General features: G+C 36.5%; 2 protein-coding genes and 1 pseudogene across 5 annotated transcripts; 2 read left to right on the top strand and 1 right to left on the bottom strand.

Moving 5' to 3' along the window:
• Positions 1-38: 38 nt before the first annotated feature.
• On the bottom strand, positions 39-2,110 carry LOC145627499 (dynamin-related protein 4C pseudogene; annotated as a pseudogene).
• Positions 2,111-5,762: 3,652 nt separating this feature from the next.
• Positions 5,763-11,777, top strand: LOC145628601 (wall-associated receptor kinase-like 9). Of its 4 annotated transcripts, XR_014111464.1 has the most exons (5): positions 6,434-7,352; positions 7,441-7,545; positions 8,028-9,239; positions 11,407-11,467; positions 11,744-11,777. XR_014111464.1 is itself a non-coding variant. In XM_081680939.1 (4 exons), the coding sequence occupies exons 2-4, from the start codon at positions 6,719-6,721 to the stop codon at positions 9,221-9,223; spliced, it is 1,935 nt and encodes a 644-aa protein (XP_081537065.1). In that variant the 5' UTR covers positions 5,763-5,899; positions 6,542-6,718; the 3' UTR covers positions 9,224-9,497. The 4 variants fall into 4 exon arrangements, 3 of the variants coding, with proteins under 3 accessions (XP_081537065.1, XP_081537064.1, XP_081537063.1); XM_081680939.1 differs by lacking the exons at positions 11,407-11,467; positions 11,744-11,777 and adding an exon at positions 5,763-5,899 and having other exon boundaries at positions 6,542-7,352; positions 8,028-9,497; XM_081680938.1 differs by lacking the exon at positions 11,744-11,777 and having other exon boundaries at positions 11,407-11,497.
• LOC145628603 (wall-associated receptor kinase-like 22) lies at positions 10,976-16,158 on the top strand. The gene is made up of 3 exons (XM_081680940.1): positions 10,976-12,142; positions 12,242-12,355; positions 14,682-16,158. The coding sequence occupies exons 1-3, from the start codon at positions 11,374-11,376 to the stop codon at positions 15,884-15,886; spliced, it is 2,088 nt and encodes a 695-aa protein (XP_081537066.1). The 5' UTR covers positions 10,976-11,373; the 3' UTR covers positions 15,887-16,158.
• The last annotated feature ends 1,870 nt before the right edge of the window (positions 16,159-18,028 follow it).

Below are 18,028 nucleotides of genomic sequence, written 5' to 3'. Positions count from 1 at the left end.
GCAATCCTGATCAAATCTTCATAAAATACAACCTAAATTCATTCTGTTACAGCAATTCTGTCCATGATCTTCGAAACTACATCTTTGGACTCCTTCAGAAGTTTAATGCTCTTATTGAGCCTTTCTCTTTTTCCCGCCACAGCTGGAGACTCTTCCAGCATCCTCTCAACGCCTCCTCCATAAGGTCCCATCACTTCATTCACAACCTCACCCTCCAATTCATTGTTCACTAAATTCTGAATACTAAACAGCAAATGGAGAGCTATGGAATCCACCAACCTCTTCAAAACAATCTTCCAGTATGACATCATTCGCATCTTCATGTCAAAAGCTTGCTCAGCTAGGTGCTTATACTTTTGTAAATGTGTCAAATCAACCTTACCAAGTCCTTCGAATTCCATGCTGGTTACCTTTTTACCTGTATTCACCTGTACAGATTTGCCTTCCACAATATTCATAAACTTATCCTGATGTGACATAAGCCGATTCCAGACAGATAGGTATTGTGAATCACAAGTATAGTCAGCATATGTCTCCATCTGCACAATCTCCTTGACACGAATAATTGACTGATCTTTCTTCCTAGAAATCAGATTAACTGCAGCTCTTCTGCAGGAGCTCTGAAGAGATGGGTAATTGTCAGAATGCTGCATTATAATGGAGAGCACTGCACTTTCTACATATCCCCAAAATTTAGTCATGAATTCAGCCGGAGTTTGTGATATTTCCTTCACTTCCCTCTGCAATAAAGTGATAAAAGCTGAGTGAGGAAGGAAATTGGGTAGTCCAATTCCCTTAGCTTCCTCAAGAACTTGAATTTCAACCATTAGGAAATTACCTAATTTAGTTTCATCTTTCTTTTTTGAATGCATAAGCTCTGAAAACCCGCGTAGCATCTCAGCTAAACGAGCTTTGCAATGCATATTCATATCATCAGGGTACTCATCGTACTCTCCTCTAATAAGGATCTTCCTTAGGGATTCTTTCACTGATCCCATAATCTGCATGAATCCTGTCATAGCCTCAGCCACAGACGATAGGTTCTGAGGCAAGTTGTTCAGTTCAGCACATAAGCATTCAGCTTAGTATTAATCTGATGCACAATATTGGGCAAGCATTTTGAAATAATGCTAGCCTGAATGTGAACCAACCTCTGAGCCAGCTCCGGGATCCCCACAATCGATTTATCAATCCTTGACAGCAAACGGTGAGACTCAAACAGTCTTGCCTCTTCTAATCGCGCTTCTTCATATGTTTCTTGCCCAATCCTGTTCCTAACACACACATAGCCTAGCCCAATTATGACATCATCATTGGTTACCTTCTCTAACAAACCTTCTGGAGCTTTATCAGGCTTTGTAACAACAGCAAGAGTCCTCTGCCCATTTTTATCAACATTCTGTGACATCATAATTGACTCACAAGTCGAAAAATCCACTGTTGCAGACAGAACATTCAAAATGATACTCTCTTCAGGGGTAATATACTCCATTATAATATCCCTGATTTGTTCATATATGTTTGCTGGTTGGCCTCGGACTGGCACTCGGGTGATCCCAGGGAGATCAACCATGGTCAAGTCAGGAACTCCTTTTTTCCTGACTACAAGTGTTATTGGAGTACTACATATTCCTTTGGCTTTTCCTGCAATTTCTTGAGTAGCCGAGTTTATTGCTTCAGTGACATGAGCTTCATCTGTGTGCAAGACTTTACCCATGTACTCAAGGGAGAGTTGTGGGGTCGGGTCAGACTGGTGCTGAAGGCGCATGATGAGTGGGACTCGAGTGCAGATACCTTGACCTCTAGGTAGGCTAATACCTGCTAAGGACTCTAAGACACTAGATTTTCCTGATGATTGGTCACCTACAACGACGATTGTAGGTAGTTGGATGCCTTCCTTCATGACTTTGAGTGTTCGCAGCTTGTCGACTGCATCGAGGAGAGGGCGTATTTGATCATTGTATGAGGAGATGAGTGGTGGTGGGACTGGGATATCATGCTCATCAGCATGAGTAGTATCAGTAGGTACAAGGGATTTGTTCATGTCTTTATCATTGAGGTTTGTTTTGGTGGGCTTTCTAGCTGATTTCGGCTTATTTTGTTGTACCATTTTTTGGAAAAATGTCTCAAGGATAATATGTTTGTAGGAAGTGTTGTGGAGGAGATGATGAGGATTATAGCCAGCAAAAAATTAGAAGTATTACTTGGATACTTATAAAAGGGAATAAATTTGACTTAAAAGCAGTGAAACTGAATGGATGGAAGTTGAAGTGATTCATGCAAGGTTAAACCTTTTTAGTTGATCATTATAGTAATGTCAAAGGACTGCCTAGTGAAGTTCCTGTTAATGTATCTAGCCCTATTATATGTTGTGATTAAACCATCGTCTCAATTAATGTTATTGGTTATCAATTGAAACCCTTGGCATTTTGTGAAGGTACGTAAAATACATACTCCTTTTGTCTCTTAAAAATTGTCCTATTACGATGTTGTCTTTCGTAACTCTCTGTTCCAAAAATACAAACATTGTTCATCTCAGACTTGCCAATAAATTTTTATCCTTCTTAAAAGATAGTCATCATTTTGAAGTTGCGATTTTTTTGGTGCATTGTACTTCCGCATTCCTAAACAAGATAATTGTGTTAAAAACAACACAACAACAAACAAAAATAATACGGTAGTATATAGAATTGTCAATAACATAAGATTTCTTCATTTCACCAAAATATTAATTAAAGCTTTAGGTTATATCATAATATCATATTACCTTGCCTGACCCTCCCTTCAAAAACAATATTACCTTGCTTGACATCTATCTATAACTTTATACTAAAGGCGAAATCAGGAATGACACATGTCATCTCCTGGTTAAAAATTTTCCCTCCAAATGGTTTTTTTTTTTTATTTTTTTATTTTTTTTATTTTTTTTTTTATTTTTTTTGCCAAAGCTTCTTAGAGAAGTTTTTAATACAAACAATGCAATAATATTTCATTTCCTATTTGATAAGTATATTCTATTTGTACACATTTAAACAAAGATATTATTTTTTTATACAATAATCTATCTATCTATAACTTTATACTAAAGGCGAAACCAGGAATGACACATGTCATCTCCTGGTTAAAAATTTTCCCTCCAAAAGGTTTTTTTTTATTTATTTTTTATTTTTTTTGCCAAAGCTTCTTAGAGAAGTTTTTAATACAAACAATGCAATAATATTTCATTTCCTATTTGATAAGTATATTCTATTTGTACACATTTAAACAAAGATATTATTTTTTATACAATAATTTGCAATAATAGTTTATAACTTTGTAATGTAATTTGTAGTTATTTTTATTAGTCGTGCATATATTATTGTCTCTGTTTTCTTCAGTATGATAAATTTTTAAATTTTTTTTTTGTAATTACAAAACTTTCAACCTATTTTACAATTAGGTATAATTTTTTATAATTAAATAATAGTGTTAAAATAATGATAGGTATTAAGTATTAAAATGCACGGGACTTAACCTAGTGTGAAGATAAAATAAAAACTATTTAACTTTTATATAGGTAAATGAAGAAAGCTTCAATCATTATTTTCTTAAATTCAAGTAACTGCATTGGTTTTTCTTAAATCAGTGCCTTTGAGTTTATCTCGATTGTCTTCCATGCTAAATAAGTGATCGCCTTCACGAGGACATTGTAAGTATGACTACACTGTCAGATAATATAAACTCCTTAATCAGAGTGATTTCCATTGATCAATATTTATAGGGTTACAATGAGAAACCTAATCATATTAGGTAACTATAAGATATGTACAGATTTCAAAGATAATCTTATACAAAATATATCCTAAACCTAAGATGAGAATATTCTATGGATATTCTCTATCATACCCCCGCAGTCAGAGCGGGAGAAAATCGGATGCTCAGACTGGATATGAATCACGCATCGAACGGTAAGGATAGTATGATAACCCATGATCAAAAGAGAAGTAGTAGACATGTGCCGGTGATGACGACGAGAAGCAACAACCACAACCTACGTAGAGTAGAGATAAGCACTGCTAGGCCGGAGGAGAAGGAGAAGAGCCGCAAACAGACTTGGGCTAAGTTGCAGATTCAAAGAAAAAGAAGCTAAGGGATCAAACCATCATCGGGAAGAAGACACTACACTACTACATGAAATCACACTTGAAGAAAAGCAAATAAATTTGCTCAAGAAGCTACTAAAATCCCACCACTTAACCACTTGATAAAATTACCTCAAAAAAAAAAAAAAAATTTGACCCACAAAAGGAGATAAATTCCACCAAAAATAATCAAAGTTGCGGTTATGCACTTGTGACAAAAATAAAAATAAATTAAAAAAAAAAAAATTGTTGCTAGTGCAAAAATAATCCAACACCTTCCTTTTAAGTTGTTGTACAATAATTGAATAAGGCTCCAACCAAAGATTATGACTTCCGCTGGGGAAGGGGGCTCGGAGTGAGCGAGACAACAACTAATTAAGGTGGTGGAGGGCGACTTTGTTGGTGGTGGTGTTGTTGCTGAGGAAGATCCTGCCAACAACATTGAGAAATAGACTAACAAAATAGGTGGTTCGTGTGTCTGGTTCAACCAACTAACCAAGACTACTATAAGTCATTGGAGACGGTGAAACGTTATGCAAGCTTGCAATTCACTCACAGATTAGGCTAAAGAAGGAGGACTAAGAGTGAGTAGGGTGGCGTAATAGGTGGAGAACCAAGAGGTAGAGGTGGACAAATCTTTGGTGTGTGGTGGGAAGTCGGAGCACATGAGAGGCTGCCAGGCTGGTCAACCATCGTACTCCATAATTAAATCGCGGAAGCAAAATAAAACTATGTTTTGTATAATTGTTTGTGAATCCCGCCGGTGGGTTTAATTTTCTAACCCACCGGCAGGGGAAGAGAAAATTTTAGATCTAAACAATCCCAAGATCTAACCTAAACTGTGATACCATGTCAGATAATATAAACTCCTTAATCAGAGTGATTTCCATTGATCAATATTTATAGGGTTACAATGAGAAACCTAATCATATTAGGTAACTATAAGATATGTACAGATTTCAAAGATAATCTTATACAAAATATATCCTAAACCTAAGATGAGAATATTCTATGGATATTCTCTATCATACACCACATTTAAAGGTGTAAAAAAATTCCATTCCAAAACAAAATAAAATCAAATTGAAATATAGATTTGTATGAACACAAATTTTTTTTTTTTTTTTTTTTTTTTTTTTTTTTTTTTTGTGAAGATGAACACAATAATTTAACATGTCTCAAATATAAAATAGTTCTGACTTGACTTCACCGAACCCAACCCACACACCCACATTGACACCTCTACTACCCACATTCAATTCTTTTATTTATTTTATTTTATCTCCTATTTTTCGTAACTGGCTCGACCCCTCGTTAGCACCAAAAAAAACCTTCTGTGTTTTAGTTAGTTAACGCATTTAATTTAGGCACACATATAAAAGAGAGAAGAGAGAATGATAATGCAAGTCAGATACATTAGTAAATGTAAGGTATAATATTTATCCAAAAAGAAAATGTGTCAAACAAAAATAAAATTCTTAAAAATAAATACGTGTCTATTAAAAAAAAAACGGACGTGACACGTAAGTATGATAGAAAAATAATCGGACCGTCAATTTCCCTGATCGGGCCGGACCGTAATCTTGTTATGAACTTTAATGAAATGGGTTGGGCCCTTGCTATTTTTGAATAAAACCTTAGTAATTCTAAAATGTCCCGAAAATAAAAACGCTGCAATTTAAAAATAAAAATAAAAAATCGCTGAACACTGAAACGAAGGAAGCTGCAATTCACCATTTTTGCTTAACTGAAGTGATGGCGCAGCTAGATAAATTCAGGTTAGTCGTCTTTCAGCTATATTGAATTTTTTTTTTTTAATGTTATCCTTTAATTTTTAATTTAATTGTTGATAAAACTTGTTATTTATGATTTAGTAATACTAGTTTTGAACCCTAAATTTTCAATAATCAACTCAATTTCAGAGAATTTTGCATGATCTGAATTAGGGATTTCTTGTACTAAAAAATTTCAATTAAAAAAAATGATGCACTTTGGGATGCCAATTATCAAGTAACAATGTAACACCGACACAAATTAATTTGTTATTTGGTTTGTTTGATAAGATCCAAATTAATTAAAGCATAATATCCTATTTTAAGAGGGACCAAGTGACCAATGTTTCTTGTTTGAACCTTCAAAGTTTGACTGAAAAAGTAAAATGGAAAGGGTAGCTGAATGATTAAAGAGACGACTTGGAAAAGTCTTTGAAATGTTGAAAAAGACATTTATAATTATTGGAAAAATAATTAAGTTAGTCCATATAAAAAATATCATCACATATCTAGGACTAAGCAATACTATTTGCAATATCAAAAAACAATAGAAACAATTTTATGCAATCAATAATGATATTCCTGGTTCTGCTGCTTCTTATGCTGCAATCATCACTGCAGCTAACTGCATCACCCTCTTCTTCGCAGGACCGTCTGCCTATTGCAAAGCCTGGCTGCCAAGATCATTGCGGTGCGGTCAAGATTCCATATCCATTTGGGATTGGTTCTAAATGTTTTTATAATGAATCCTATGAGATCATTTGCAATACTTCCTTTCATCCCCCGAAACCATTCTTGCCTGTTCATGATCTCCATTTTGAGGTTATGAAAATAAATTGGGATGGAAATCCCACCAGTATATCACCATCTGATAATGTGCAAACACTAGTAGTGAAAAACGATTTTCATAATATCTGTAGAAGTGATAATGGTGGTGTTACTGACTCAGCAGTTGTCCAGCGTGTTGACCTTCGCGGCACTCCATTTCTTTTTTCAATTCAGTTTAATGTTTTTGTGGCTAAGGGTTGTGGTACCAGCCTTGTATTAAAGAATAGTAGCAGTGAAGTCGTGACTGGATGTGCTTCAGTATGTAGAAACAATATTTCTAAGAACATGACTAGCTGTATTGGGGTTGGATGCTGCCAATCTAGGCTGTCATCTACACTAGACAACAGTTACACCGGTTATGATGAAATTCAAGGCCTTGATTATTATGAAATAGATATGAATCATGAAGCACTATTAAATCCCCAGACTTGCAATGTGGCTGCGGGTTTACTTTACAAAGATGAAGTGCCTGAGTTCTCAGGGAATTTCTCAAATTTGACAACTGTAATGGAATGGAGTCGTCCATTTACAGCAGAGGGTTCGACATGTGGTATTTCCGCAGATGGCGTTCTCACTTGTCCGTGTGATGATGAACACGGCTATGTAGGGAACCCTTATCTTGGATGTCAATGTAAGTGGCAGCGTTGAACTCTTATATTCTCCACACATTTCTCCTTCTTTTGAAGTCAGTCTAATAATTTAGTTCTTTTTTGTCTTAGTGGTGAAAGAATGTCAGATTTGCAAACATGGTTGTATTACCGATATTACAACACGATTATTAGTTTGTAAGAAGCATCCTTTGTTTAACCTGGCTTCTATTCTTGGTAAGTGCTTCAGAACTTGAAAAAATTGGCCCAAATTGCTTGTGGATTTCTATTTACCTACTTTTAAAATGTTTGAGATAACCCTTATAAATAGTGTTGGATAATTATTTCTGTTTATTTACTTATCTGCCCTCATTAATGTTAATTGTTCTTTTTTTTCAACTTTTAAAAATACTGTGTGTGCATTAATATCCCTAAAAATATTTATTTATACATTTTTTCTTATTAATGCTACCAACAAATATTGTTGTGGAATTGTGTTATAAACCAATCCAAAAGAGTTCTCCAGAAACCATGTCACTTATGATTTTATGAATGCTTAAAATGATTGCTTATTTTTCTTATGAATGCTTAAAATGATTGCTTATTTTTCTTCTATGTTGGAATCTTTAAAATTTTCTAGTCTTACCCGGAAAATTTATGTCATTCTAGCTGAAACTCGACATCTTACTTTGCTTTTGCCTATTTCAACGTTGTCTTAGGATTCAGCGTCAGCATAGGATTAGTGATGTTACTCCTACTTTGCTATTGGCTTTATAGAGTGGTAAAGAGGATAAGAGAGGTTAGGCTTAAAGCTAAATTCTTTAAAAGAAATGGTGGTTTACTATTGCAGCAGCAAATCTCCTCAAGAAATGGTATTGTTGATAAAACTAGAATATTTGGGTTTTCTGAGTTAGAGAAAGCGACAAACAATTTTAGTGAAGATAGAATTCTTGGCCAGGGAGGGCAAGGTACAGTCTACAAAGGAATGTTAGAGGACGGAAGAATTGTGGCCATTAAAAAATCTAAGAAGGTAGACAAGAGTCAGTTGGAACAATTTATCAATGAAATGGTTATTCTTTCTCAAGTTAATCACCGGAGTGTGGTTAAATTACTGGGATGTTGTTTAGAAACAGAAGTCCCGTTGCTTGTTTATGAGTTCATTCCGAATGGGACTCTTTACCAGCATATTCATGATCCTAGTGAAGATTTTCATGTTACTTGGAGAATGCGTTTACAAATTGCTTTGGAATCCGCTAGTGCTCTATCATACCTTCATTCATCTTCATCTGCTCCAATATATCATAGGGATGTCAAGTCCTCCAATATACTTTTGGATGAAAGATACAGGGCAAAGGTTTCTGACTTTGGAGCTTCAAGGGCCATTACCATTGAGGAAACTCATGTGACCACTTGTGTTCAAGGCACATATGGGTATTTGGACCCAGAGTACTTCCAGTCGAATCAATTTACTGAGAAAAGTGACGTGTATAGCTTTGGAGTAGTCCTTGTTGAGCTCATAACAGGGAAGAAACCGATTTACCCCAACAAATCGGGTGGGTATATAAGCTTGGCCACTGAGTTTCTCTTTCACATGGAAAATTCTTGTCTGTCTGATATGTTAGACACTTCCATTTCTGAAGAAGCTTTCGAAGAGGAGCTAACTGCTGTTGCCAACCTAGCAAAGCAATGCCTGAATATGAATGGAAAACAACGGCCAACAATGAAAGAAGTTGCAGTGTTGCTTGATGGAATTAGGTCACCCCATGTGTCCAAGCCTAAAACACCAGAATGTTTGAAGAGTGACTGTATGTTCATGGAGTATAATTCCCCTTTTAGTAGAGGCACATTCTTTTCTGACAGCAGCCCTCGCACTTCCTTCTCTATTGAAGCCCTACCACTCATAAATGGTGATTGACTAATTGACAGTAGAGGTAACTGTTGAATGTGTTGATCATTTAATTGCCTTAGCTTTTTTGTAAATTTTTTGCTATTTGAACTTTGGCTTGTATATTCTGTTGGAATTCCATAACATGAGGAGGTTCCACTGTTCTTTTGCAATAAGCTGTCCGAGTTTGGGACGCAACTCTTTTTCATTTGTTTCACCTAAATAAAATGAATCATAACACAATGAGATTGTACTTTGTTTTGTTTCCTCAAAAAAAAAAAAAAAAAAAAATATATATATATACATATATGTATATATATATATATATATATAATATATATTTGTTTTGTTGTTTATCTAGACTTTTGAGTTACTAGTGAGCTTATTCAATTACTTTCTTTATTTGTATCAATGGAAAGATATGTGTAATGAGAGGAACATAATCCGTCATATTCTTTTTGTACTTCTCAGAAACCATGCAGTATGCATTTTGGCATCATTCCTTTGTGAGAGTATAAATCTTATTCTTAAAGGTCTGATAGGTGTTAGTAACAGAAATGAATTTGTATGTATATAGGTTGGGCATCTGTTATTGTATTAATGCTAAAAGTAACTCTTGGAATTTGGAAGTTTTTAAATTGTATTATTTGTATAGTAAACTTGGAAGTAGGGGAATGGGGGTGCATTATTAGACTGTCCTGAAATCTATCGGACTGGAACCTGGCCAACAAAAGAATTTTTTAAAACCTCTTTAATCTGGATGAAAGTCCGTGCAATGCACAGTTTTTCGTACATTTTTTTGACACGTGGTTTTTTATATATATATCTCAAAAAAATTATGTTTTTTAGTTAAACCATATACTATAATAATTTAATCAAATTACTATTGTCTATCAAAAAAGATAATTTTTATTATTGTTATGTAAAAATGTGGCTTTATTGGTTGATGTTATCTCAAAAAAGTTTTTTTTTTTTGTTTTTTTTTTTTTTTTTTTTTTTTTAATTTTAATGAAAGTAATTTATAATATGACCTTGTCAGTTGATGTTAGTTAAGTGACAATTGACGTTACTGAATCTTATAATACTAAAATAAAATATAATAAATCACTGATGTTCAATTTCTGAAATACGCTTTGTTGGCACTTGGGATTCTCATAAAAATATAATAGATTAAGGACCTGTTCTCATATGTTGAAATTAAATTCAATTCAGTTCAGCTCAGTTCCTAATTTCCTTCTCTTATAAAATATTCATTTCAGTTCAGCTGAGTTCAGTCAATGAGAACAGGCCCTAACCCGTTTCAAAAAATGGTTATGGGTTTTTTTTGTTCGGCTGGCCGCGGAATTGTTGGCGGTGGAACACGAGGCTCTTTGACGGTGGTGTCTGTGATGGAATTTGAATAGGAAAGGTGAAGGTCGGGGGAATGATGTCATCTTCTTCCTCTTCCATGGCTTCACACTAATACCGACATGCCTTCAAAAAGTTCACATTGTTAAGGCAGTGGGTCCTTAATTTTTTTTTTTAACTCTTTCCTTTTTATTTTCAGATTTAATATTTTTTTATACAATTTACACAATTCTGTATGCATCTATTTACCAATATGTCATGCGATTTACCAATTTTGTTTATCTAGAAGATAAATGGGGCCTCCTCTAAAACAGGTTGTCGAAAAAAGAATAATTAATTTGCAATCTTCAACTGCTGATGTTGAAAGTGTTGTCTTGTTGATGATTTTGTCTTAAAACATGCTAATTATTTATAATATTAGTAATGAGTGTAATGTGATGAGTCCTGATGACTTATTATTACTTATAATATTAGTATTTTGTAATTGAAATACTACATGTTGCTTTTTATTTTGTATTTGGAGCGTAATGTGACGACTTATTATTATTATTTTGTAATTGATATTTTACACAGGGCCCCATTTTAAGATATTGCTTATTCCATTTGTTTAGATAAAATTTATAATATTGTTCCCTTGGTTTTTCTGTAGAAGATAATGTAAGTCAAAGTTGTAATGCTTAACAAGTTGTCAATACTCAATACTTGACATTACTTTCATAAGCTTGTGGCTAAGATTATAAGTTTATAACACATACTGAATTACCTTATAATTACAGCAATAACCAGGAAGGAGAGGGGAAAAAAAACAAAAGTAGGAACATACACATTACAAAATGCTGATGTCTCTTTTCCTGTTTCTCTTGCAGCTGCACTCACTGCAGTTAGCAGCAGCATCCATTGCCAAACCTAATTGCCCAGAAAAATGCGGTAATGTCTCAATTCCATATCCTTTTGGAATCGGTAATAAATGTTACTACAGTAAGTCTTATGAAATCATTTGTAGTCATACCCACAAACCATTCCTAAAGAAGTTCAATCTAGAAGTGATGAATATAACACTGGGGCAAGGCTTTGAAGGGTCAGGCCAAGGACTACTTGTAAGGACTGATGTCCATAATACTAATACATGCAGGTCTAATTCCAGCATTGATTTTGGTGGAAGTCCATTTTCTTTCTCTTATTATAATTCTCTTGTCATGAAAGGTTGTAGTGGCAGTGTTCTTTTACGAGATAGGAGTGGAGAAATCTTGGCTGGTTGTGCTGCCGTTTGTGGAATACATAATACTGTTGATTTATATGGGGTTGGAGTCTGTCAAGCCTCGTTATTATACACATACTTTGAGTTTTATGAGTTGGATCTTGATGTTGGAGCAGATTATACTTGCAGCGATGTGAGAATAGGATTAATGGACAGGGGTAGCTTCTCAGTAAACGAGCTCTCCAAAACTACAGTCCCAACAGCACTAAATTGGGATGGCCCAGCTTCATATATACAGGACAATTCCGCAGTTGATCATCCCAATTTTAAGTGTGTTAAGGAAGGAAATTGTTACTGCAAATTTCCCTATGAAGGAAGCCCCTATCTTCTAGAAGGATGTCAATGTAACTCACAAATCATTTTTTCCTTCCTGTAAGTTGGACGCTATTTTTTCACTTAATAATATTTAGTTTAACTAATTAAGTCCCTTTTTCTTTTTCTAGTTTTGGAGAAATGTAGGAAGTGCAGGTATGGTTGTGATATTAGGGGAATGGACTTTGGGGAAAATCACTATTACTGCAAGAAAAATCCATGGTTCAAGTGGCAATCAATACTGGGTAAGAACTTCATTGAAATTTGTTCAGTTGTTTAAACGTTATTCAGTTTATGGCTTTTTATTTCTAATCGTAATGGAAAGCCTTAATTGTAGCATCTTAATGAGATTAAAGTCTTAGCTGTCTAAGTGATGAATCCATTGCTGAAAGCACATACCTTATATCGTATTATTTTGCACATACCTTAAAGTCTTAGCTGTCTAAGCAATAGTTGGGACAATTGTCAAGAGCCAATTTTCCTTGTCTTGACTGTCTAAAACTAAATGATCTGCGATCTGGTATCATTTTCTATATTCTTCCTGCTAAATGATCTACAGCTAAATGGTCTTAATTAGCACGATATGACTAGCATTTTCTTAGTGTTGCTAACCTTAGCTTCTTTGCAATGACCATAATATTGAGTTCCAGATGTGCTCCAAACATCTGCATTCTAATAAATTTCCTCAGCCTACATCCTAGATGTACACTAAAAAAATTGGATTTCAGATTGTTAATCATAGAAACTATACCACCATAGGTCTTATATTTGATAAGCAATTAATGGTCATTTGTCATTTATCTTGGTCTCTTGGAATAGATACAAATCATACAATGTTGTTAAGTTTCGTATATACTAGGATAAATGCTTGCCTATGCTCAAGTTTTTGTAGCCGACATTATTTTCTATGAAGTATATGTATTTTAGAGGTGATCAAAATTTCAGGCTGGGCCTTAATGTAGTATATCGTGCCCAAACCTGCAAAAAGTAGCGGGCTTTTTCAGGACGGGTTTGGGTTTTTAGACTTGCCCAAACCCACCCTATTTTCGGAACAGATCGGGCCGAGCTAGCGGGCCAGACCAATGTTGATCACCTCTAATGTATTTGTGTGATTGATGGTGTTGCTCTAAGGTTATTCAATCAATCAATCAATCAAAGCCTTAATCCCAAAAGTGGGGTCGGCTAACATGAACCAAATTTGATTATTCCGTGTAGTCATCAACATAAATCTTTCTCCTCCATCCCTTACGATCCAAAACTTCATCCTCACGTAAATCCATGCACTTCATATCCTTCCTCACTCCTTCCAACCAAGTCATCTTTGGTCTCCCTCTTCCTCGTTTAATCCCTCCATGGTCCCACTCTTCCACTCTTCGCACCGGTGCACCCTCGGGTCTCCGTCTTACATGTCCAAACCAACGCAGACGATTTTCCCTTAATTTATCTACAATGCCCGCCACACCTACTTTCTTGCGAATAACCTCATTTCTGATTTTATCTCTTAAAGTGTTTCCACACATCCACCTTAACATGCGCATTTCCGTAACCTCCATCTTTTTAATATGCTCTTTCTTAGAAGCCCAACATTCTGTACCATAGAGCAACACTGGTCTTATGGCAGTCCTGTAGAATTTTCCCTTCAACTTTAAGGGAATGCTGCGGTCGCATAGCACTCCCGTGGCCGCTCTCCATTTAAGCCACCCTGACTTAATCCTGTGGGTCACGTCTTGATCAATGTCACCATTCTTCTGGATGATCGACCCTAGGTACTTAAAACATTCACTCATGGTCAAATCCTTTCCATCCAAACTCACCACTTCATTGCTTGTCCCCCTCTGAGTGCCAAAACGACATACCAAATATTCAGTCTTACTCCGACTTAGCTTAAACCCTCTAGATTCCAACCTTTGCCTCCATTGCTCCAACTTGACATTAACCCCATCCTTAGTCTCATCCACCAAAACGATATCATCTGCGAACAGCATACACCATGGAACCTCATCTTGAATTGGTCTAGTTAATTCGTCTAGAACCGTTGCAAAAAGAAAAGGGCTTAATGCAGACCCTTGATGCAATCCGATTGTAATAGGGAAATCTTTTGTCAACCCTCCGCATGTCCTCACATTTGTTGACACATCCCGATACATATCCTTAACTAGGTCTACATACCTTCGTGGGATACCTTTCTTCAACATTGCCCACCAAAGTATCTCTCTTGGCACCTTGTCATATGCCTTCTCTAAATCAATAAAGACCATATGAAGATCTTTCTTCTTTACCCTATAAAACTCCATCATTTGTCTTATCAAATGGATTGCCTCCATAGTAGATCTCCCAGGCATAAAACCAAATTGGTTATCTGAAATGCTTGTGCATGCCCTCAACCTTTGTTCAATCACCCTTTCCCACAACTTCATAGTATGGCTCATAAGCTTAATTCCTCGATAGTTAGAACAATCTTGAGCGTCTCCTTTGTTTTTATAAACCGGGACCAAGGTGCTCTAAGGTTATTATGAATCCAAAAAAAACTCAGACATAATTTTCTATATATATTTGCGACGCTTATTTCAGGATTCAGTTTAGGCATGGGATTAATGGTGTTGCTCTTTGGTAGCTGTGGGCTCTATAGAGTAGTAAAGAAAAGGAGAGAGATTCGAAATAAATCCAACTACTTCAAGAGAAACGGTGGCTTGCTGTTGCAACAATCATGTTCTAGTGAGGGTGCCCAGAGTACGAAAGTTTTTCTTGTCACAGAGTTGGAGAAGGCCACTGACAATTTCAACAAAAACAGAATCCTTGGTCAAGGAGGCCAAGGCACGGTTTATAAGGGTATGTTAAAGGATGGGAGAATCGTGGCCATTAAGATGTCTAGAAAAGTAGATGAGAATCAGTTAGAACAATTCATCAATGAAGTAGTAATTCTATCTGAAATTAATCATCGGAATGTGGTCAGATTACTGGGTTGTTGTTTAGAGACAGAAGTTCCTCTGCTCGTGTATGAGTTTATTCAAAATGGGACACTTTATGAGCATATTCATGATGCAAGTGGAGATTTTCATGTTACTTGGAAAATGCGTCTACAAATGGCAGCAGAATCAGCTGATGCTATAGCATACCTGCATTCATCTTCTTCTGCCCCTATTTATCACAGAGACATTAAGTCCGCAAACATACTTTTGGATGCTAAATTTAGAGCCAAAGTTTCAGATTTTGGGGCCTCAAGAGCCATTGACATTGAACAGACACATGTGACTACATGTGTTATTGGGACGTATGGTTATTTGGATCCAGAGTACTTCCAGTCAAATGTGTTCACTGAGAAAAGTGATGTTTACAGTTTCGGGGTAGTCCTTGTTGAGCTTATAACTGGCAAAAAACCAATTTGCCCAACCAATGATGGGGGATGGATTAGTTTAGCTGTTGAATTTCTGTTCCACGTGGAAAATTCTCGTCTCTTTGATATTTTGGATCCTCGGATTTTAGATGAGGGAAAGAAGGAAGAGTTTGTTGCTGTTGCTAACCTTGCAAGACAATGCTTAAAAATGAATGGAAAAGAAAGGCCTACTATGAAAGAAATCGCGATTGTGCTAGATGAGATCAGGTCATCCCATGTGCCTTATTCAACAGCACCAAACTCTATGGTTGGTAAGGAAGTGATGATGGAAATGAGTGATAATAAGCATGGTGCTTCTTCAAGTACAAGCTCATTCTATCCCGGTGTTGGCACAAGTGCTTCCTCCAATGTTGTCCAACGAGCTATGGCACATACATTATGATGTAAGTTTTTTGAAAATTATAGCTAAGGAAGGTTTCATGAAATTATAATCATAGCAAAATGGAATTTATATTTCTGAGCATGTATTTTGCTAGGATGACCTTAACTAGTAATCTTTCTTTTTTTTGGTAGCTGAACTAGTAATCTATTTTTCAAACTTGTGCACTGTAATACTGTTAAAAACTTTGTGGTGTCAACATGTAGCTGATTGTGAACGGAATGTATTGAGGAAGGTCGTTGTAATATGAAGATATTTTTAGCTTGTCATCTTTAGTTTTTGCTTTGTTTTTATTTCCTAAGGTAATGCTGATATCTACTGTATTTTCCTGTAGTATAATTTCACAGGCTAGAGATCTGAAAATAATTTTGCAAATAATCTGGGAATTCACAAGCATCCCCCAACTGTAAATTTACCAAAATCTAAACAGATTTTTTTATACAAACTCACTAAATGCCAACTTTTTGTGGTGCATACTTCTACAATCTTTTACTTCTTCGCCCTATACATATAATCAAGAAGAATGTCTTTTGCTTCCAATTCAGTTATATTACTTCTGTTAATGTTAATGTCCTCTCGGAAGCTAGTGCTAGAACTTTATGCAGGAGAACTCACATATCTATTTTGCTAGCAGCCTCATAAATTCTAATGGTAGCCTGGTAGGCACTATGCAAACCGGCAGACATGTTGCACAGTTTCTAAATTCCAACGCACAATAAGGTCGTTTTGTTTTGAAATAATCGAAACCCAAAGATCGTCTATTCTTGACAAGTTTTCCTTGACTCAATTTATATTGATTATCAATTGAAATCTTTGGCATTTTGTGAAGTTAGGCAATAAAATATACTCCTTTTGTCATCTCTTAAAATTGCTCTATTATGATTTTTGTCTTTCCAAAACTCCGCCAGTGGGTTTCCCGCTGCCAGTCCCAAGCCTGGATAAAGGAGGAGGGTTACGGTAGGCCAGTGACAGCCAGTATAAAACTTCGTCACATCCCATGACATGAGCCAAACAGATATTTTCGTGGGGGCGTTCCCTACTCAGCGACGCGCTGCACTTCCTAGACCCGGGTGTAGTGATAAGTATGCAAGGGTTGCTAGGTCGTCGCCCAGAAGCGACGCGCCACATTGCCCGAGTGTGGTGTCAAATGAGCAAGGGCGTGCCATTGGGGCGTTCCCTACTGAGCGACGCGCTGCACTTCCCAGACCCGGGTGCAGTGATAAGTATGTAAGGGTTGCTAGGTCGTCGCCCAGAAGCGACGCGCCATATTGCCCAATTGTGGTGTCAAATAATCAAGGGCTTGGAGTTGGGATCAGGAGGGAGCGTGGGAGAAAAGAATTTAGTTTGCGGATTGGTTCTTGGAATGTGGGGTCTCTTACGGGAAAATCAGCAGAATTGGTAGAAGTAATGAAAAGACGACGCGTGAACATCATGTGCCTCCAAGAGACAAGATGGACAGGAGAAGGAGCTCGAGGCTTGGTTTTGGGGTATAAGGTATGGTATGTTGGGCAAGAAACGAGCCACAGAACAAGGAATGGTGGAGCTAGGAACGGAGTTGGTGTGGTTCTCGATGAGAGGTTGGCAAAAGAGGTGATCGAGGTCTATCGGAAGAACGATAGGTTGATAAGGCTGAAGTTGCTATGTGGCAAGGAGATTGTGAATGTTATCAGTGCTTATGCTCCCCAAGTGGGTTTAGATGCAGAAGAGAAACGACAATTTTGGGAGGACCTAGACGAGGTGGTGCAGGGTGTCCACCACTCAGAGAAGTTATATATTGGAGGGGATCTAAATGGGCACGTTGGGGCGAGCCGAGATGGCTATGAGAGTGTCCATGGAGGCTTTGGGTATGGGCAGAGGGACGCCGGTGGTGAAGCTATTATGGATTTTGCCCAATCATATGATTTAATTTTGGCTAATACTTGGTTTAAGAAGAGGGATTCACACTTGATAACTTTTCGGAATGGAGCAAATGCAACTCAAATAGACTTCCTGCTCACAAGGAGCATAGATAGACAAAGTTGCATAAACTGTAAGGTTATCCCAGGGGAGAGTGTGGTCACCCAACACCGGCTATTGGTAATGACTATTCGTCTGAAAGAGAAGGCGAAGAAAAAAGTTAGACAAGAAGAACCAAGGATAAGATGG

Source organism: Chenopodium album, chromosome 4 (genome assembly GCF_948465745.1).
Source record: "Chenopodium album chromosome 4, dcCheAlbu1.1, whole genome shotgun sequence".
Lineage (NCBI taxonomy): Eukaryota > Viridiplantae > Streptophyta > Magnoliopsida > Caryophyllales > Amaranthaceae > Chenopodium > Chenopodium album.
This window is presented reverse-complemented; position numbering and strand designations above follow the sequence as displayed.